The 23,102-nt window shown below is 40.0% G+C and overlaps 1 protein-coding gene across 8 annotated transcripts in view; it reads right to left on the minus strand.

The window, feature by feature from the left end:
- Tulp4 (TUB like protein 4) overlaps positions 1-23,102 on the minus strand; it is a 224,590-nt gene that overhangs the window by 36,118 nt on the left and 165,370 nt on the right. For all 8 annotated transcript variants that reach the window (XM_021251970.2, XM_021251971.2, XM_004874558.3 and 5 more), the window contains 2 exons: positions 13,699-13,923; positions 12,443-12,677 (listed from right to left, as the gene is read on the minus strand). In XM_021251970.2, coding sequence (XP_021107629.2) covers positions 12,443-12,677; positions 13,699-13,923 — 460 coding nt within the window. The remainder of the gene's footprint in view (positions 1-12,442; positions 12,678-13,698; positions 13,924-23,102) is intronic.

Raw genomic sequence — 23,102 nt, forward strand, 5'->3', positions numbered from 1 at the left:
AACATAGACACACATATATCACTGCGGTATGATTCTTTTAATTCTTTGCGGAAGATCCCCAGCAGTGGAATAACGGGGTCAAATGGGACTTCCAGTCCTAGTTCTTTGAGGTATCTCCATAGTGATTTCCACAGTGCTTGCACCAGTCTACACTCCCACCAGCAGTGGAGCAGGGTTCCTCTTTCCCCACAGCCCCGCCAGCATTTGTTATTGGTTGATTTCATGATAGCAGCCATTCTTTCTGGAGTGAAGTGGAATCTCAGTGTTGTTTTCATTTGCATCTCTCGAATGACCAGTGACGTTGAACATTTTTTCACATGTTTCTTTGCAATTTCTACTTCTTTGTCTGAGAAATGTCTGTTCATTTCAGATGCCCATTTTCAGATTGGGTCTTTAAATTTGGGAGGTCTGATCTTTTCACGTTCTTTATAGATTTGAGATAGTAGACCTTTGTCTGAGGAAGAGCAGGTGAAGATTTTTTCCCACATTGTGGATTGTCTCTTCATACTGCTGGTGGTTTCTCTTGCTGTGCAGAAGCTTTTTAATAAGAAGAGATCCCATCTGTTGACTGTTTTTGCTAGTTCATGGGCAACTGAGGTTTTGTTCATAAAATCTTTTCCTACACCGATGTCTTCAAGGGTACTACCTAATCTCTGTTCCAACTGGTTCAGAGTTTCTATTTTAATATTTAGATCTTTAATCTATTTTGATTTTAGTTTAGTGCATGGTGAGAGATACAGGTCTAGTTTTAATCTTTGGCAAGTTGAAGCCCAATTTTTCCAGCACCATTTATTAAAGAGGCTATCTTTCCTCCAGTGAGGGTGTTTGGCTACTTTATCGAAGATGAGATGGCTGAGTGTGTCTGGCGTTGTTTCTGCATCTTCTAATCTGTTGCACTGGTCCTCAAGTCTGTTTCTCTGTCAGTACCATGCTGTTTTTATCCCAGTAGCTTTGTAGTATAGTTGCAGGTTGGGGATTGTGATACCCCCTGCCATGTCTCTGTTACCTAGAATTGCTTTTGCTCTTCTGGGTCTCTTCTTGCTCCAAATGAATTTTTGGATTGTTTTCTCGAGGTCTATGAAGTATGCTGCTGGGATCTCAATTGGAATTGCATTAAATCTATGTAGCAGTTTTGGAAGTATGGCCATTTTCACTATATTAATGCTTCCTACCCAGGAGCAGGGGATGTCTGTCCATTTTCTGATATCATCTTCAACCTCTCTTTTCAGAGTGCCATAGTTTTCAGAGAAGAGGTGTTTGATTTCTTTCGTTAGGATGATTCCTAGGTATTTCATTTTGGATGCTATTGTGAAAGGAATTATTTGCCCCATTTCTCTCTCAGTGAGTCTGTCATTGGTGTAGAGGAAAGCTATTGATTTTTGTGTGTTGACCTTGTAACCAGTTACTTGACTGAATTTGGTTATTAAGTCTAGAAGACTTTTGGTGGAGTTCTTGGGGTCTTCTATATAGAGTATCATGTCATTTGCAAATAAGGACAATTTGACTTCTTCATTTCCTATCTTTATTCCTTTTATTTCTTTCCCTTGTCTAATTTCCGTGCCTAATGTTTCCAGAACTATATTGAACAAGAGTGGTGATAGTGGACATCCTTGTCTTGTTCCTGATTTTAGTGTGAGGGATTTCAGTTTTTGACCATTTGGTATGATACTGGCGGTTGGTTTTTCATAGATGGATTCTATCAGTTTGAGGTAGAGACCATCTATTCCAAGTTTTTGTAGGGTTTTTATCATAAATGCATGTTGGATTTTGTCAAATGCTTTTTCTGCGTCTATGGAGAGAATCATATGGTTTTTGTCCTTGGCTCTACTGATATAGTGTATTACATTCATTGATTTTCGTATATTGAACCATCCCTGCACCCCTGGGATGAATCCCACTTGATCAGGGTGTATGATCTTCTTGATGATCTTCTGCATTCTGTTTGCCAGTATCTTATTAAGGATTTTTGCATCTATGTTCATTAGTGAGATTGGCCTATAGTTCTCTTTTTCACTTGGGTCTTTCTCTGCTTTGGGGATCAAGGTGATGCTTGCTTCCAGGAATGAATTTGGGAGGATTGCTTCCCTTTCAATTTCACTGAAGAGTTTAAACAGTAGCGGCAGCAGTTCCTCTCTAAATGTCTTGTAGAATTCAGCAGTGAAGCCATCAGGACCCGGGCTTTTCTTAGTTGATAAGTTCTTAATTACATTTTCAATTTCATTGGTTGATATTGGGTTGTTCAGAATTTTTAGGTGTTCTTCATTCAACTTTGGTAATTCATATGTATCTAGGAATCTGTCCATTTCTTCTGTTGTCCATCTTATTGGCGTATAGGTTCTGGAAGTAGGTATTGATGATCCTCTGGATTTCTGCTGGGTCTGTTGTAATTTCACCCTTTTCATTCCTAATTGCATGGATTTGGGCCTTTTCTTTCCTTTTTCTGACAAGGTTCACTAAAGGTTTATCAATTTTGTTGATTCTTTCAAAGAACCAACTCTTGGCTTCATTGATTTTTTGTATCGTTCTCTTAGTCTCCATTGCATTGATTTCTCCTCTGATCTTTATAATTTCTTCCCTTGTATGAGCTTTGGGGTTGTCCTGCTCTTCTTTTTCTAGAAGCTTGAGGTTCAGGATCAGGTTGTTTAATTGGGCTCTCTGTTTTCAAATATGCATATTCACTGCTATGAATTTCCCTCGTAAGACTGCTTTCATTGTGTCCCATAGATTTCAATATGTTGTATTGTCATTGTCATTTAACTGAAGGAACTGTCTGATTTCTTTTTTAATTTCCTCTGTGACCCATTGGTTATTCAGAAGTGTGTTGTTCAATTTCCATATGTTTATGAAATTTTTTGAGTTTCTTTTGCTATGGATCTCCAATTTCATCGCACTATGGTCTGATAATATACAGGGGATAACTTCAATTCCTTTGCACTTACTTCAACATGTTCTATGTGTGAGTATGTGGTCTATTTTGGAGAATGACCCATGTGCATCTGAGAAGAATGTACATTCTGATTTTGGGGGGTGGAAGACTCTATAAACATCTGTTAAGTTCATTTGTTCAAGAGTTCGATTGAGTTCTAGTATTTCATTACTTACTTTTAGTCTAGTTGATCTATCTATTTGTGACAGTGGGGTGTTGAGGTCCCCCACTACAATTGTATTAGTGCATATATGGCTTTTCATGTCCGTTAGTATCTGTTTTAAATAGTTGGGTGCACTAGTGTTTGGTGCATAGATATTTAAGATTGTCATCTCTTCCTCTTGGATTCTTCCCTTTACAAAGATGTAGTGTCCTTCTTCGTCTCTCTTAATCAGTGTGGGTTTGAAATCTTCTTGATCTGCCAAGAGGATAGATACTCCTGCTTTTTTTCGGGTTCCTGTCACATGCAGTATTGTTTTCCACCCTTTAACTTTCAGTCTATGAGTTTCCTTTTGAATGAATTGTGTTTCTTGTATGCAGCATATTGTTGGATTTTGCTTCTTGACCCATTCTGCCAGTGTATTTCTTTTGATTGGTGAATTGAGACCATTAATGTTGATGGTTATAACTGAAACGTATTGACTTGTCATTGCCATGACTTTTTCATTTTGTTGGGTTCTCCCCCTTTACATTTAATTTCTTGTCATGCCAGATGGGTTCATTCTGCTTTGCTTCCTGGGGTTGTGATCCTCAATGTCTGTTCCTAGGATATTGTGTAAAATTCTTTGGAGTGCTGGTTTGGTATTCACGAAGTTCCTAAGGTGCTCTTTGTCATGAAAGTATCTTATTTCTCCATCCATTTTGAAAGATAGTTTTGCAGGGTACATCAATCTGGGTTGGAGGCTGTTTTCTTTTAGGGCTTGGAATAGGTCACTCCAAGCTCTTCTTGCCTTGATGGTTTGTGTTGAGAAGTCTGCTGTCATTCTGATGGGCTTTCCTTTGTATGGGATTTGTTTCTTTTCTCTCACTGCTTGGAGAACTTTGTTCTTCTGTTGTGTTTCTGGAATCTTAACAATTATATGCCTATGGGTAGATTTTTTTTGCTCAAGGCTATTTGGAGTCCTATATGCCTCACTTATCTGTATGTCAAGCTCTTTTCTCCTGCTTGGGAAGTTTTCTGCCATTATTTCTGTGAAGAGATTTTTTATGTCATCTGTACTCTCTCCTGTTTCTTCATTGAGCCCAATCAGTCTTATGTTATTCTTTTTTGCATCATCTAGCAGCTGCTAGATTAACTTCTCATGTTCCCTTAGAATTTTGAAGCAATTTTTCTTTTCCTGGTCACTAATTGCAATCTTATCTTCTATATCTGAAATTCTGTCCTCACACTGGCTCCTTCTTCTGTGTAGACTTTCAATGGAGTTTTTCATGTCCTGGAAATCTATTTGCATCTGTTTTATGGATTCCATTTGTTTCTTACGTTGGGATTCCATCATGTTCCTCAGCTCCTCTCTAGATTTATTAATCATGTCTTGCACTAAGGGCACAATTTCTGTTATCTGAGAAATTATTTCTGATTTCATTTTTTCCAGATCCTCTTTTGTTGCCAGTTCAGTGGGTCCAGGTGGTTGAGTATCAGAGGGTTCCATCTCATCTCCCTTTGGGGTTGCTGTAGGTGATCTGGAAGTCTGGTTTTGAGACTTATTTATGTGTTTTCTCATTTCGACTGGGGCAGGCGGCTGTTAGCGCCCGCACGGATTACCTCCTCTGAGCTGGGTGAGGTGGGACAGGGGCCAGGAGCAGCGGTAGGGATGGTGACCCAAAAGCCCTTTCCTGTTGGCTGGGAGCAGCCGGAGGGATGGTGGCCGGGAAACCCCTTCCTCTGGACCAGGAGCAGCGGGACAGAAGGTGGCCCAAAAGCCCTTTCCTCTGGGCTGGGAGCAGCGGGTGGGATGGTGACCGGGAAGCCCCTTCCTCTGGACCAGAAGCAGTGGGACAACGGCTCAGAAGCCCCTACCTCTGGGCCGGGAACAGTGGGACTCAGTACCTTGGTCTGGTGTCCTCTGGGCCTTGGTAATGTGGAATCAGGTGGCTGCCTGTCTGCAGTGGGGTGATCCAGTGTCTTCCGCGTGACTCAGGACCTCGGTAGGGCGTGCACAGACCTGCCTGTCTGCAGAGGGCTGATTCGGCGTGTGTTCCACACGACCTTTTTCATTCTTAATTGCATGGATTTGAGCCTTTTCTTTCCTTTTTTTGATAAGGTTGGCTTAAGGTTTATAGATTTTATTTATTCTTTCAAAAAACCAACTGTGATTCAATGATTTTTTGTATTGTTCTCTTTGTCTTCATTTCATTGATTTCTGCTCAGATCTTTAATTTCCTTTCTTATACGAGCTTTGGGTTTGTTATGCTCTTCTTCTTCTAGGAGCTTCATGTTCTGCATTAAGTTATTTAACAGAGTTCTTTCTGTGGTGCTAATATCGGCATTCACTGCTATGAATTTCCCGCATAGAACTCCTTTCATTGTGTCCCACAGATTCCTGTACGTTGAACTGGCATTATCATTTACTTGTAGAAACTGTTCAATTTCTTCTTTAATTTCCTCTGTCACCCATTGGTTGATCAAGAGGGTGTTGTTCAATTTCCAAGTGTTTGTGGGAGTTTTGTGGTTTCTTATGTTTTTGATCTCCAATTGTATTGCACTACGGTCTGATAATATACAGGGGATAACTTCGATTCTTTTACATTTACTTAGATATGTTCTATGAGCTAGCATGTGATCTATTTTGGAGAATGACCCGTGTGCAGCTGAAAAGAATGTGTATCCTGATTTTGTGGGGTGGAACACTCTGTAAACATCTAAGTCCCTTTGTTCAATAGCTTGGTTTAGTTCTAGAATTTCATTGTTATTTTTTTTTTCTAGTTGATCTGTCTATTTGTGACAGACAGGGGTGTTGAGGTCCCCCACTACAATTGTATTAGTGCTTATTTGGTTTTTCATGTCCATTGATATTTGCTTTGTATAGTTGGGGCCATTCGTATTTGGTGCATACATATTTAGGATTGTCATCTCTTCCTCTTGGATTGTTCCTTTCACAAGGATGTAGTGACCATCTTTGTCTCTCTTAATTAGTTTTGGTTTGAAATCTACTTCGTCTGCAAATAAGATTGCTATGCCTAATGGGCCGGGGATTTAGCTCAGTGGTTGCACCACCTGCCTCACAAGCACAAGGTCCCAAGTTTGATCCCCAGTACCAAAAAAAAAAAAGATTGCTATGACTGCTTTTTTCTGGGTTCTTGTCGCGTGGAGAACTGTTTTCCATCCTTTTACTTTCAGTCTATGGATTTCCTTTTGAGTTAGGTGTGTTTCTTATATACAGCATATTGCTGGGTTTTGCTTCTTAATCCATTCTGCCAGTCTATTTCTTTTGAATGGTGATTTGAGGCCATTAACATTGACAGTTATAATTGACAGATATTGACTCATCCTTGTCATGATGTTTTACTCTTGTTGGCTCTTTTATTTCTTACCCCCGTTTCACTTTAGTGTCTTACCTTGCGTGGTGCCTTCTCTCTGCTGGGCCTCACGGAGTTGTGACCTTCATTGTCTTTTTCTAGGATATTGCTTAAAATTGTTTGGAGTGCTGGTTTAGTGTTCATGAAATTTCTCAGGTGCTCTTTGTCATGGAAATATCTAATTTCCCCATTGATTTTGAAAGATAATTTTGCCGGATACAATAGTCTAGGTTGGAAGTTATTTTCTTTGAGGGCTTGAAATACTTCACTCCAGGCTCTCCTTGATTTGAGGGTTTGTGTTGAGAAGTATGCAGTGATTCTGATGGGTTTTCCTTTGTAGGTGATTTGTTTCTTTTCTCTAACTGCCTGTAGAATTTTGTTCTTCTGCTGGGTTTCTGGGATCTTGACTATTATATGTCTAGGTGTAGATTTTTTTTGGTCATGGCTGCTTGGAGTTCTATATGCCTCACTTATCTGTACATCAAATTCTCTACCTCTGTCTGGGAAGTTACCTACTATTACTTCTGTGAACAGTTTTTTTATGTCCGTTGTACTTTCTCCTGTTTTTTCTTGGACTCCTATGAGTCATATGTTATTCTCCTTTGCATCATCTAGCAGCTGTTGGATTGATTTCTCATGGTCCCTTACTATCTTTAAGAAATCTCTGTTTTCATGGTCTTTAACCGCAATCCTGTCTTCTGTATGTGATATTCTGCCTTCAGATCCTCTTAGTCTGCTCTGCATGCTTTCAATGGAGTTTTTAATCTCCTAAATATCTGTTTGAATCTGTTTCATGGATGCCATTTCTTTCTTATGTTGGGTGATCATGTTTTCCATTTTTTTCTTATGCTGGGCATTCATGGCTTCCAACATGTTTCTGATCTCATCTATTTTCTTATCTGTTTCTGCTCTAGAGCTTCTAATCATGTCTTTCACTCTGCTCGCCATGTCTGTATTTATCTGGGAGATCATTTCTGTTTTCAAATTTTCTAGAGCCTCATGCATCTGCTTTGGTACTTCCTGTGCTATCAGTTCAGGGTGTCCAAAGTAGCAATTTTTTTTTTTTTTTGGTACCGGGGATCGATCTCAGGTCCTTGCGCTTGTGCAGCAGGCGGCAAAACCACTGAGCTAAATCCCCGGCCCCTCCTGGTCAAAGTAGCAAGTTTTAAAGTAGAGCTTTACTGCTTTTGATGTTATATGGCAACACTGACAGCAGAATCTGCCACAGATGCTAAGCAAACAATGCATAGAAGAGGCGGAGTAACTGCATAAAATACTAGTGCAGGTGAATGAAGCTGCGGCGGAACAAGCCCACTGTATGATTTAGGATGACTCTAGGCATCCACGTCATGGTAGCTTTAGAGGCATCATAAGGGATTTACAGAGTGACGGTCAAAAATAGTGGAAAAGTATAAGTGAATTAATGAAAACAAATCTAACCCAAATACTGCTGTTTTGGTGTTTATAAGGCACTGAGGGTATAAAGATGAAATACTTTCCTCCCTCCAGACACTCAGGATTCAGGCAGGGAGGAAGACATCAGAGCACAATGACCACAGTGCTCTCATCAGGACACCACCAGTCCATGACTGGTTATGGGCACTGAGAACAGTGCTGTTTATTCTGTGGTAGGTGATGGGGAAGATTTCACAGGGAGGTACTGAACTAGGACTAAGTGGTACAAAACTCAAAAGTCTGGAATCCTGGAGAGAGGTATGCAAGAGCATCTTCAGCTGGGCAATGACACTGACTGATATTATGGTTTAGATCTAAAATGTCCACCAAAAGTCACATTATTCAGAGATGGGGCTTATGGAAGGTGATTATATCATGGGAGTGTTATACTCATTAGTGAATTAATCCACTGATAAATTCATAGCTGAATGTGCTGTTAAGACTCTAGGGCCTGACTGGAAGTGGGTCAATGAGTAAGGGGGTGTGACCTGGAAGGGTGTGTTCCTGTCCCTGACTCCTCCCTTCTCTCTCTGCTTCCTGGCTGCCATACGGTGAGCAGCTTTCCTCTGCTATGGTCTTCTACCGTGCCCTTTCTGCCTTCAAACCAGCCAAGTATGGACTGAAACCCCAAAACGATGAGCGAAATTAAACCTCTCCTTTAAGATGTGGGTGTTGCTCATTAAGAGAGACAAAGAAGGACACTACATCTTTGTAAAGGGAACAATCCAACAGGAAGAGATGACAATCATAAATATCTAGGCACCAAACACTAGTGCATCCAACTATATAAAACAAATACTAACAGACATGAAAAGTCATATATGCACTAATACAATTGTAGTGGGGGACTTCAACACCCCACGGTCACAAATAGATAGATCAACTAGACAAAAAATAGGTAATGAAATACTAGAACTCAACTGAACTCTTGAACAAATGAACTTCACAGATGTTTACAGACTGTTCCACCCCACAAAATCAGAACACACATTCTTCTCAGATGCACATGGGTCATTCTCCAAAATAGACCACATACTCACACATAGAACATGTTGAAGTAAGTGCAAAGGAATTAACGTTATCTCCTGCATATTATCAGATCATAGTGTGATGAAATTGGAGATCAATAACAAAAGAAACCCCCAAAACTTCATAAACACATAGAAATTGAATAACACACTTCTGAATAACCAATGGGTCACATAGGAAATTAAAGAAGAAATCCAACAGTTCCTTCAAATAAATGACAATGACAATACAACATATCAGGATCTATGGGACACAAGGAAAGCAGTCTTATGAGGGAAATTCATAGCAGTGAATACTCATATTAGGAAAACAGAGAGAGCCCAATTAAACAACCTGATGCTGAACCTCAAGCTCCTAGAGAAAGAAGAGCAGGACAAACCCAAAGCCCATAGAAAGGAGGAAATTATAAAGATCAGGGCAGAAATCAATGCAATGGAGACTAAGAAAACAATACCAAAAAATCAATGAAGCCAAGAGTTGGTTCTTCGAAAGAATCAACAAAATTGACAAACCCTCAGAAATCCAGAGGATCATCAATACCTACTGCCAGAACCTATATGCCAATAAGTTGGAAAACACAGAAGAAATGGACAGATTCCTAGATACATATGAATTACTAAAGTTGAACGAAGAAGGCCTAAAAATTCTAAATGACCCAATATCAACCAATGAAACTGAAAATGTAATTAAAAACTTACCAACTAAGAAAAGCCCAGGTCCTGATAGCTTCACTACTGAATTCTACAAGACATTTAGAGAGGAACTACTGCCACTACTATTTAAACTCTTCAATGAAATTGAAAGAGAAGCAATATTCCCAAATTCATTCCTGGAAGCAAGCATCACCTTGATCCCCAAAGCAGAGAAAGACCTAACCAGAAAAGAAAACTATAGGCCAATCTTACTAATGAATATAGATGCAAAATACTTTAATAAGATACTGGCAAATAGAATGAAGATCATCAAGAAGATCATACACCCTCATCAAGTGGGATTCATCCCAGGGATGCAGGGATGGTTCAACATAAGCAAATCAATCAATGTAACACACTGTATCAATAAAAACCATAGATGCAGAAAATGCATTTGACAAAATCCAACATGTGTTGATGATAAAAACCCTACAAAAAATTGGAATAGATGGTCTCTACCTCAAACTGATAAAAGCCATCTATGAAAAACCAACAGCCAATATCATACTAAATGGTCAAAAACTGAAATCCTTCACACTAAAATCAGGAACAAGACAAGGATGTCCACTATCACCACTCTTGTTCAATATAGTTTTGGAAACATTTTCCATGGCAATTAGACAAGAAAAAGAAATAAAAGGAATAAAGATAGGAAATGAAGAAGTCAAATTGTCCTTATTTGCAGATGACATGATAGTCTATATAGAAGACCCCAAGAACTCCACCAAAAGTCTTCTAGACTTAATAACCAAATTCAGTAAAGTAGCTGGATACAAGGTCAACACATAAAAATCAATAGCTTTCCTCTACAAGAATAACAGACTCGCTGAGAAATAGGGCAAATAATTCCTTTTGCAATAGCATCCAAAAAACTGAAATACCTAGGAATCAACCTAACGAAAGAAATCAAAGACCTCTTCAAAGAACTTAAAAAGATCAGACCTCCCAAATTTAAAGACCCAATCTGAAAATAGGCATCTGAAATGAACAGACATTTCTCAGACAAAGAAGTAGAAATTGCAAATAAACATGTGAAAAAATGTTCAACATCACTGGTCATTCGAGAGATGCAAATGAAAACAACACTGAGATTCCACTTCACTCCAGAAAGAATGGCTGCTATCATGAAATCAACCAATAACAAATGCTGGCGGGGCTGTGGGGAAAGAGGAACCCTGCTCCACTGCTGGTGGGAGTGTAGACTGGTGCAACCACTGTGGAAATCAGTATGGAGATACCTCAAAGAACTAGGACTGGAAGTCCCATTTGACCCCGTTATTCCACTGCTGGGGATCTTCCCCAAAGAATTAAAAGAATCATACCACAGTGATATATGTGTGCCCATGTTCATAGCAGCACAGTTTGTGATAGCTAAAACTTGGAAACAGCCCAAATGCCCATCAACTTGAGACCGGATAAAGAAAATGTGCTGTTTTTATAAAATGGAATACTACTCAGCCATAAAAAATGAGAAATTAGAGACATTTATAGCTAAGTGGATGCACATCGAGGGGATACTCTTAAGTGAAATAAATAGGACACACATGTATAAATACCTAATAGTTTTTCTGCTGTGAGAAACTGAAAGTGTAAATAAGGACTAAAATGTATAATAGGTAATGGAATAGTTTCTCTGGTGTGAGAAGCTGAAAGTGTAAATAAGGATTAAAAGGTATAATAGATAATGTGAAATAGGAAGAAAAGGGGCAAAGGGGAAGGGGAAGTGGGAAGGGTAGGGGAAAGGAAAGAAGGGAACGGAATTAATAAGAGAAAATGGAAAAATGGAACCAAAGTCTTTGTAAATAGGGAGGGATGGAGGGGTTGAAGGGAGGGCAGGGGAAGGGTGAAAAATAAGAACCAAGATATGTAAAGGTGCAAATTTCCAATGATGAATGTCATTATATTGTATATCTAAAATGTACCAATGATTAGAATGAATAATTGATAATGCAAAGTAGGAAGAAAAGGTCCAAAGGGGTAGGGGTATTGGGAGGGGCAGAGGAAAGGAAAGAAGGGAAAGGAAAAATTGTGAGAAGTAGAAAAAATGGAAACAAAGTCTTTGTAAATAGGGAAGGGTGGAGGGGGTGAAGGGAGGGCTAGGAATGGGGAAAAAATAAGAACCAAGATGCATCATGTAAAGGTACAAGTTCCCAATGAGCAATGTAAATGTGTTGTATACCTAAAATGTACCAATAAAAGAATTAAAAAGAAAAAAAAAGATGTGGGTATTGGGTATTTTGTCCCAGCAACAGGAAAGCTGACTAATACAACTGAGCAATGATGATCAGCACAGGAGGGAATTTTAGAAGGACAGTGATTCATCATATCAAAACCTTTGGGATGAGCAAGAAATTTTCACTGGTAAATCAGCTAAAAAGCAGCTAACAGTGGATTAATGAGGCGCAGAGGCAAATGGTTGAGAAGTAGGCTGAAGATTTTAAAAAGTTTAATTTTATCATCTACTTGAAGACGGCAGAAACATACCTTGCTATTTTCAAATTGACTCAATACTGTATTATGGTATTCAATGTATGCTTAATCCATAACTGTGAGAGGACTTTCTTGGTGCTAGAAGGCCTGTGCTGGCTTCCCTTTGACTATTCACAACCCCAACTACCTGATGCCTATGAAACACTGTTTAAAAAGTCTGTTAGGATATTTAGAGAAGTAAGGGATCTGAAATATAATAACTTTAGAACATACCATGCTAGCCAACACATGCTCACACTTCACAAACAGGATTCTCTCTACATGAGTTACAAGGTCTGACATTCTACAACCATGCAAGAATAAGGTTTCAGTTGCTCTGGTGAGAGAGGCCTACCTGATTTGCTGTCTGTCCTTGGGTCCATGATGACGAACTCTGGCCGAAGCTTGCTGACACGCCTCCCCTTAAGGATGGGTACAAGCCCACCCAGGTACTCTAGGTAGAGTGTGTAGCATGGGCCACCCACCTCCGGGTCATCCTCTGTGCGTTTCATGGTGCAATGTAGCCGCTCGTTGCCAGCCGAGGGGTAGCTGACAAAGTCTCGCATGTTGTTGGGGTCTGGAATTGGGGGCTAGAGTAGGACACAGGCAGAAAAAGAAAGATGGAATTCCAGAGACACAGAGAAAGAAACAGAGAAGGTACAGGGCAGGTCAGCTAAGAAGTTGCTGTCACTCCAACAGAGTACAGGTTGGCAACTTGACAGAGGTTAGTTACATGGTGTAGTTCACCATGTGAACCATCCACAGTGGTTCACAGCTGTGGGTGCACATCATCTGTTTTTTCTAGTACAATATAATATATCAGGGTTGAGAACTGCTGGTGTGGAATTAATGTTGTAAGGCAACTTAGAAAAACATCACAAGAGATTTTAAAAGTCTGATGTAAAAGTGAAAAATTATCAAAAGAAATCAATCTGATACTTAGAAGTTAAGGGAAACCCATGAGCAGCAACTGGTAGGTCTATTCCACATGCTGCCACCATTTCTGGAGATAGTCTGTATAAAATATAGCTAGCAGCTGTCCTGTGTAGGGGTCGCCCATTAGCACAGAAGAGAGGTAAGGTGGCCACAGAATTGCACTGAGTCTAATCCTGACTATTCTTCTAACTATATATGGGGCAAGTCACTTACTTTTACAAACTTCTTTCTTGTTTTCTCAAATGGGAATACTATCAGCATCTGCCTGAAGTCAGGATTGAACCAAATAGATTTCATAAGGTTATTTGTGCAATGTTTAGTATATAAGAGGTGCTAAATAAATGGTCATTCCTTTGATCATCAGGATGACATAGGAGTCAAGCTGGGAGAACCAGGGAGGCCATAAGAAAGATAAGGCCCATCACCCTAGGTGAATCTTACACCAGCACTAACAGGGATGATCAGCATGGACTGCAAGCATGGATCTTCCATGCAGGCATGGTAGGACCCCAGTCCACAGGCAGCGATCCCCAGGCACTCTGGTGGAAAAGCAGATGAGTGCTGTGTGTGTGCTCTGGTATCCTCCCCCATCTGTCTTATCTCTGTCCTCCTCTTGGTGAGCAGTGGGTGGCGTACAGGAGAGGAAGGAGGATCAGGGAAAGTGGAAGGCTTTACCTTAATGGTGGGGATGAAAGCAGTAGAGAGGTAAGAACAGAGGCGGGGGGGTAAGGTCAGCTTGCTGACATCCTTGTCTTCTCGAAGAGTGTTGGCGATGGCCTGCTGGCACAGCAACTGCAGGCTGGACACCCGATGCTCCACACGAACTACGTACAGGGCCGGCCCTGAGGCCATCAGCAGTCGTGAGTCCCGGTGGCCCCAGCAGATGGAGATGATGGGGCGCTGCCAGGCAGTGAAGGGAACACAGTGTTTAAGCTTTTGACCTTCTGGTGAGCAAAAGAGGGTAACACACACTGGTCTCAGCAAAATAAAGCGGGCTAGGGCTGGGAATTTAGCTCAGTGGTTCCGGCGCCTGCCTTGTAAACGCAAGGTCCCGAGTTCAATTCCCAGTACCCCCCACCACCAAAAAAATAAAGCGGGGTGACAGTTTTGAGAATACTGGTTTAAAAAACAAAATAGAGAATGTTAAATAGTATATTATGAAAATTAAGTATTTTTACTAAAAAGTAGTTAGATCTCAGGTCTGAGCACAAGCATAGGAATAGCATAGTTCTACAATGTTCATTACATGTATTGTCTCATTTAATTTGGTGTCACAAATCCTAACTTAGCTCTGCATAATGGTGTTTCTATTAATAGAGGCAATCACCCTGGGGCATAGTCACCTATATTTCTTACTGAAGCACTGGTCATCTGGGTCCGCAAATTACCCAGTGGTGGTTCCCATGGCTTGGGGAGGTGGTGAGCAGGTAGACCAGATGACTCTTCTCTTCTGTCCCTGGGCATAGGGTCTCCAGCTGTGTGACCTGGGGACTATTCCATAGGTGGAAGCCTCCCACTTTTCTCAGGAGTCAAATGGGACATGAGGATTAAAGGAAAAAATGGTGTCACAGTGCTTCTGGGACCCATCACAGGCTACAACCCTGGTATTAAGTCATGCTGTTCTGTCATCCTCCAAGTGATGGGGCAGAAAGACAAAGAGAACGCTTTCTGGAAAGGGAAGAGATGGGGGAATAGAGTTCCTGTGGTGGCTCATGAGGAGTTTCTGGCCATCATTTCCATTGAAAAAGCAGGCTGAAATCCAAATACGCATGTCAGAAACTTCTTGTACTGAAAAAGCCCAAAGCTCGGGGATGCCATCTAAGTAAAATCAGCTAAGCAGGGAAGAAAGAGGCAGAGGGTTGTGATGGAGAAGCAGTGAGAGATTTGTTGATTCTGATCCAGACAGATGGAGCACTAATTTAATGAGGTCTTAAGGGGTTTCAGAGATCAGAAGTGGGAATACCAGATCTATTATAGGAATTACAGATAGGAACAAAATTTTCACAACACTTTAGTGACAAGCATCAAGATAAAAGGAACTGTGAAGATATTTCCTTAAAACAGCCTCCAGGGTCAGCTAATCCTGGTTTCAACTTCAAAGTGAAAATGTAAGAGTGAATATAACCCAGCTTGCATTTCCATCCATGAATCCAGGCAGCCACAGGGCAAGATGATGGCCTGAGCTCCCTACCCTCCACCACCCAAGGAGGACCATGTGATTGTTGGCTGTGAAGCCTGACACTCAATCAAGTATGGGGGCTTCTGGAGCTCTTATAAGCTGGACCTCTCATGAGATGATCCCACACAGAAGGGCTAATTCATTTACAGAAAGGCATGATCACTGCTGAAGACAGGGAAGACCAATACATTAAAAATTCTCTAACATTATCAAGCCCTATAGCACCAAAATCATGCTTAATCTTTTTCTGGTGGTACTAGGGATCGAACTCAGGGCCTTCTGCATGCTATGCATGTACTCTGCCACTGCACAACATCCACAGGCCTCATGCTTAATCTTAAAGATACACTGCTTCCCTTTTATCCTTGAGCCTCTTATGATAATATTCCTAAATTAGAGCTCAAGTTATGAAAAAGTTATCACTCAGCACAACCTGACTTGTTGGAGCTGTCTGCATAAGTATGGTGTGTCTTTCCTCCAATTTTCCATTCCTCTTTCATTGATAAATCAATCTAACATGCCAGTGGTCACAAGGCAGGGACTATAGATTTATCCTCCTGTTCTCCTCCCTCCTTCTAGTTCTGCTTTTCATAGTAACAATCTCTGTGTAAAGCTGATTACATGTTTTATATAAAATTATGTTAAATATGTATTATATTTGTACTAATAATTTACACGAACACAGACTTTAAGACTGGATGAAAATCCCCATGTAACATTTCCATGAATAATTATCACTCATCATAACAAAACCAGCCAAGTCTTCAAAACTTGCCACTTTCTAATAACACATTAAGTGCTCACTTACATTACACAGTTTGCTCAACTCTAGCATGTAGGTATCATTATTTCCACTTAAAAGTATAAGGAAACTGAGGTTAAGAGAGGCTATGGAACTAGTCACAGAGAATTGGGAAAGCTGTGACTCTCACCTTTCTCCAAATTCACAGGTGGTATTTATCTTACTGCAAAGTGCTGCCTCTCTGAACTGTTAGTATCCTGAAACAACAGCCTGAACAATGTATACTACACCTCACTCAAAATTTTTTTTTTTGGTACCGGGGATCAAACTCAGGTCCTTGTACTTGCGAGGCAGGTGGTGCAACCACTGAGCTAAATCCCCAGCCCCCTCACTCAAAATTTTAACTTTTTGTCAATCACAAATAATGAACCCACATTCTTTCCCTTGTCCATTTGGTCAAGGCTACTTAGAAACAAACCAAACAACACATCTACAGAAAAGGTAAATAGACAAGGGGAGAAACAGGGCTCATAAATTGTAAATGGATGACCTGACTAATTCACTGTGCCAGAAATGAACTCACAAAGACAAATTACAGGCAGATTGCTAGATGAACAGCAAACAGCAGGAAGATGGCATGTCTGAATGGTGAAAGAAGATAGTACTGCTGATACTGCATAAATATGGAAAGTAGACCTCTCAGCCAAACAGGAGTGAGAGGACTTGAAAGAATAAAGTACTGAAAACCAGAACTCAGGAGAAAAGAGCTGAAATTATTTTGCCTGGAGGAGTGATGTTTACACAGTCTAAAAGGAAACATTATTAGGAGCAAGGTTATCAGGAAATCCCTACTTCTAAGAATAGAGTATCAGTACTCGCTTTGGCAGCACATATACTAAAACTGGAACGATAAGAATAGAATATCAATAGGAATTTACATCAGATTAATTTGGGGTATGGGCTTATTTACTCTCCAAGTCAGTGATAGTTTATTCTTGCAAGGGGAGGGAGGACGTATGAACTTATTTTAGTTTTTATAGCACATACTCCATATGAGAAGATAAAGTAGCAAAACAAATGCTGGTACTTTTGTCATGAGAATTTTTAAGACTATATTAGAATAAGAAAGAATTTATAGATGATGAATAAGGTGCCTCTCTTGTCTGAAGATTTTGAGTTATCACCAATGTGGGGAAAATTACTGTGATTGCCATTTAGTCAAAGACTCAATTAGCAGGGCTGTGACTTCTCCCTGTTAAGTCCTGTAAGTTGTAGAAAGACCTTACTTTCTAAACATGTCACCATACTTTAAAAATCATATTTCCTATGCTGGCATTTCAGCCCATGAAGACCTTACCACAAGTGTCCTGAAGTTCTGGAAGGAACCAGAGTTACAATGGAAGGAGCTGCATACACACTCCAGTGGGGATAGGGCATATGCTAGACTTGGCTGCTTGACAGACATTGATTTCTGTCACTTTGTCCTCTGAGCTCACCATGCTGGCAGAATATGATTCTACTGCTTGCCCACAGCCCTCCCCACACAGAACATCCTTTTTCCTGAGAAATTTCTACCTTTTGGGACGAGGTGCTGAAGAGGCTCATAACCCATGCTCAACTGCAATAAACTCTAGAGTGCACTTGGGTCCTCACAAATGTACCTCCCTTAGGTTTGTTTTCTTGTCTGAACAGCTGTTGTCTGTTAGGGAAAACAGTTCTCAGTTTGTGGACTTATTCTCTTTCTCATTTTGAGAACCAATGGCTAGAATTGTGAATCTGATAATATCTGAATGCTAATTTGCATGTAAAGGGTCACATATTTTGCAAATCTGGATCTGAAGCAAAAGGGCAAGAAAGTGAGCTGCATTTCAGGAGGTGTTAGTATAGTGAAAATCTGGCACTGCTGTTAGTTCAATGGAGCAATGCAAAACATTACTCAACTAAAGGGGAGGCATCATTCATAATAGTGAGGTACAAGGTCATGGAAAGTCAAGGTGTTGCTCTCAAGAATTTCCCTGTCTGGATGCTCAAACCTGAGCCAATTCTCTCAATAACTTCCCTGTACAGATGTTAGAAGATGAGCCACATAAGGAATAGGCCTTAGCTTTTTCTTCCTCACTTCCCCTGGCCAGCAATACGGACTGGCTCAGTCGGTGACTTCTCCTTCATCTCCTTACTGCTAACCACCAATACATCCCCTGTGTCGACCCAATCATTCACTTAACTACTGTGTTACTAACCAGTCATTCAATAAACATTTGTTAAATGCATACAGTGGGCCAGATACATTCTGGGTATTAGGGAATTCAAGGTGAGTATGATCAATTCCTGCCCTCACGGCGCTTACTTACAGTCTGGGGTGGTAGGGAGACAGATAAATATCTTAACACATTCCTGCTGGCTTCAACCACCAGTAGTACATGTTTGACTGTCCCATTGGGCAGCGTGTGTACCACTGGGGATATAAACAAATCTAATCACTTTTATCAGTCTTTTTACTAATAAAATTAATAAAAACCCACCTGATGGGACAGTCATGTGCCACTGGTGGTTCAAGTTGCCTGGCAGTGAGAGATAAATTACAGACCCATCTTGAATGTGTTAGTATCTGTGACAGGACTAGCTGATAATTTTAAGTAGTAAAAATGCTATGAAGCAAAGATAGGTAAGGTAAGAGCCAAAGAAAGAGCAAGGGGGTCACTTACACAAAGAAGGGAGCAGGGAAAGCTGCTCTAAGGAGGAGGTTCAAGCAGAAGTCTGTCTGAGAGAAGGGCATTTATTTATTTACTTACTGAACTGGAATTGAAATCTTCCTTCCTTACTGTTTTTATTACTATTTTTACTATTTTATTACTATTTTTATTACTATTTTTCCATATAGTGTAGCAGTAAGGACAGAGTTTTCTAAAGATACAAAACAAAAAAGTAAGGTGTCCATTACATATTAAGTTAAGCCATCCATGCAGGTTAAAGCCAATAGATAATTGCACTGGCCCAAGGCAGGGACCATGAGGCAGTCCCAGTGCAGGGATCCTGACTGAATGAGGCCCAGGAATGAGAACTGGCTTTCTAGCCACAAAGAAGCCAGGTCACTGTGAAGGTCAGAGGGCTTTCTGTGGTTCCCTTTCCCATACTTTATTTCTAAGGCAATCCTTGCCTTAGAAAGAGGGAGGTTCTCTGTCAGTCATGAAGAAATGTGCCTATAGGAAGAGGGTGCTTCATGTTAACAACCACGTGCAAAATGGTTCACTTTAGAAATGACATGTTGAAGGAGACATGCTTAAACTGGTTTAAACACTACACATGAGTATGTATATAGAAACAGTCCATGGTACATCATTAATATGTATAGCATTTATGTTTTCAATGTATCAGTTAAAAAATGGTGATTGGTCACCATCTAACCATGTTGATTGGAGCCATGGACAGTTTTGGATATAAAATTATTTCAGTTTTAGTATATGTGCTGCTGAAGCAAGCACTATCTCAGTTTTATAAGAATACAATCATGCTGATATTCTGTAGGCAGGCAACACCCACAAAGGATTTTCTCATCTATTTATAACAAACACAAGAAAAAGCACAACCATGTCAGTCTCATGAGAACAGGGAGTTTGTTCTCAACAAAAGGAGGCAAATACATTTTTTGCTAGGGTATTCTCCTTTACGAATATGGAATTGTTCGACCATAAATGTAATCTCTTATTTGATTTTTCTGTTCTCACATCTAATTTTTTACCCAAACATCTCATATCAACTGACCCTTACAGAACACAGGATGACCGAAAAACTTGCCTTTAAAGCCAGAAGTTCACAAGGGGCCAGGGATTTAGCTCAGTGGTTCCACCGCCTGCCCTGCAAGCACAAGGACCCGAGTTCGATCCCCAGTACAAAAAAAAAAAAAAAGTTCATAAACAATCAAAAACCCAGACCCCAAATATTAAAGTCTGCAAACTTCAGTCAGTAGTGCCAACTCTAAAAATCTGTCATCAGATTAACAGATATGCAAGTAGATATTGATGCTCACAGATAACAGCTGATGAGATAAATTACAGAATTTTAACTTGTAACATGCAGTAAGGAAAGGAAAATAAATTATAGCATATTTCCTTATAAGAGCTCCAGGCACAGAAGTGAATCAATTTTAAAGCTGATGCTGCCACACATTGTACCATGCAATGACTTTGTACGCAATAGCCTAAAATCTAATTAATGTGTAAATAAATTATCCAATCTAAATTGCATTTAATTCTTTTTTGGTACCAGGAATCGAACTCAGGACCTGGCACTTGCAAGGCAGGCGGTGGAACCACAGAGCTAAATCTCTGACCCCTATTTAATTCTTTTCATAAGCAATCCAATAAATTGCTTAACTTCCTCTCCTCTACAAAATTGTTCCTGCTTTTGACTTCTTAAATAGCATTGCACAGATCACATGTGATTTTACAATCATTACAAATAAGAGTTGGGTTGGTGCTACATGTACTAATGGTGTACCTGATTTTCAAAGAAATCATTATTTAACTTAATATTATTAAGGCATTTTTTTTCAATGGTGGAAGTAGACCCTAAATGAAAAAAAAAAGTCAGTGATTATTAAAATGCTGAGACATTATAGGGATATTTTTCCCCAAAGGAACATCAGCCAACCCTTCTCTTATCTCTGAGACCAAACAGTATAACATCAAGACCTATGTTAGTTTCATGTGAGAGCTAATGAGAGCTTGTGCAATGGTTAAGACCATTAAGCCTCTGTTACATACCAGGTGTAGAAAAGGTTAGAAAATTAAGGAAAACATGGTCTCTGATTTGATGAAAATAAAACAGAAGCATATAACTCATGCTACAAGTATTAAGCACCTTGGGAGTTCACAGAGAAAAGGGGTCTCTATCCCTTGGGCAGACTGAACTGGTGTTGAGAAGGATGAATTTTCCTGAGCTAAGATAGCAGGGTAGGATATTCTCTGTAGAGGGGACAGAATTCCTGCAGGAAATAAGCTCTAAGCCAAACAGAATAGCGGACAAAGTCGAATGTACTTGGAGTGTGTTTCAGTGTACAAATTCACAAATATTTAAATGAACATGTCTTATCAACTCAGAAAGCACTAAAAATTTCCATCCCCTTTCACATGCCTGCTATGGTTTGAATGTGTCCCCCGCCTAAATTTTATGTGTTGGAAAATTAATTCCCAAATTCATGTTGTTGGTATGTGGATGTGGGGCCTTGGAGATAATTAGGATCATATGTGCTTCGTGGTGGCACTAGTGGCTTTTAATAAGAGACCCCATTATCAAGAAATCAGCCAACAATAAATGCTGGCGGGGTTGTGGGAAGAAAGGAACCCTTCTCCATTGTTGGTGGGAGCGCAGACTGGTGCAACCATTGTGGAAATCAGTATGGAGATACCTCAAAGAACTAGGGCTACACGTCCCATTTGACCCAGCTACTCTCCTGCTGGGTATCTTCCCAAAAGAATTAAAAGAATCATACCACAGTGATATATGTGCACCTATGTTTATAGCTGCACAGTTTGTAATAGCTAAAACTTGGAAACAGCCCAAGTGCCCATCAACTGGAGACTGGATAAAGAAGATGTGTTTTTTTCTTTTTTATAAAATGAAGTACTACTCAGCCATAAAGAACAAGAAACTAGAGACATTTATAGCTAAATGGATGTACATTGAGGCCATACTCTTAAGTGAAATAAATAGGACAAATATGTAAATTCCGAATAGTTTCTCTGGTGTGAAAAACTAAAAGTGCAAATAAGGATCAAAATGTATAATTGATAACTGTAATATGAAAAAAAGGTCTAAAGGAGTAGGGGAAGTGGGAGGGGTAGGGGAAAGGAAAGAAGGGAAAAGGAAAAAATGGAAACAAAGTCTTTATAAACAGGGAAGGGTGGGCAGAGGAATGGGGAAAAAACAAGAACCAAGATGCATCATGTAAAGGTACAAGATCCCAATGATGAATGCAACTGTATTATATACCTAAAATGTACCAATAAACTTAATAAAAAAAAAAAGAAAGAGACTCCAGCTAGCACACTTGCTGCATCTTGCCATATGATGCCCTCTGCCATGCTGTAATGCTGCAAGAAGGCCCTCACCAAATGCTGAGATGGGGATGCCATGTCCTCAGATTTCCCAACTTTCAGAACTGTGTACCAAATAAACTTGTATTCTTTATAAATTACTGGGCCTCAAGTATTTTGTTATAGCAACTGAAAAATGGACTAAGATATTGCCTGTCAGGTTATAGACAAAAATAATGCATGAAATTTGATTACAAAGAGTAGGAGCTGGGCCAGGGATTTAGCTCAGTGGTTCCGCTGCCTGTCTTGCAAGTGCAAGGACTCGAGTTCAATCCCCAGTACCAAAAACAAAACAAAGAGTTGGAGCCTACTGATTGAAACAATCAATGCAAAGATTAAAGAACACCTAAGCTGACATACTTAATTCACTGAACAAATACTTACTGAGGACTTACTATGTTCTAGGCAATACAATGGCAGTGGGGCCACATGATAAATCTCTCTTTAAATCTCACATTCTCAGGGACTCCCAATATGCATGTGTTTTCTGCCAAATACTCAGGTCTTACACTAATTGCCTTGACTCTACTGCACTCCAGTTATTCCCTGGGCTCTTTTCATCATTTATATCCATTTCACTTTTAACACAGGAATATGAAATTCCTATCCAACTACAACTTCCCAGCCTGTTATCATTTCCTCTTTAAAAATGCTTTCCTATGATTTTCTGCTTCCCAGTCTCAGGCCATTTCCACAATATTCTTAGCAGTTCTCTGGATTCCTTTTGGTTTGGTTTTGTGTGTGTGTTTGTGTTTGTGTGTGTGTGTGTGTGTGTGTGTTTTCTTGTTTGTCTGTTTTGTCCTTCTGCTACACTAACCTTTCAAATTCCTAAATTTATGCACCCTATACTATTTCTGACTCTACGACTGGCCTGGACAGCATTGGTTCTCATTTTAAAATCATGCTATCCAGCTTCAGTTGGGACTTCATTTCAGCTTATTATCTCAATGGCTCTTGCATCACATTCCCATGACCCTATGCTTTTCATAGTGTCAATATATTAAAAAGACAGATGTTATCCCATAACATGCCTGCCTCCCCTCCTGTCCTTAACAGTCTTTTG

Source organism: Heterocephalus glaber, unplaced genomic scaffold (genome assembly GCF_053883595.1).
Source record: "Heterocephalus glaber isolate CG9 unplaced genomic scaffold, H.glaber_assembly_v1.0 deba00001523, whole genome shotgun sequence".
Lineage (NCBI taxonomy): Eukaryota > Metazoa > Chordata > Mammalia > Rodentia > Bathyergidae > Heterocephalus > Heterocephalus glaber.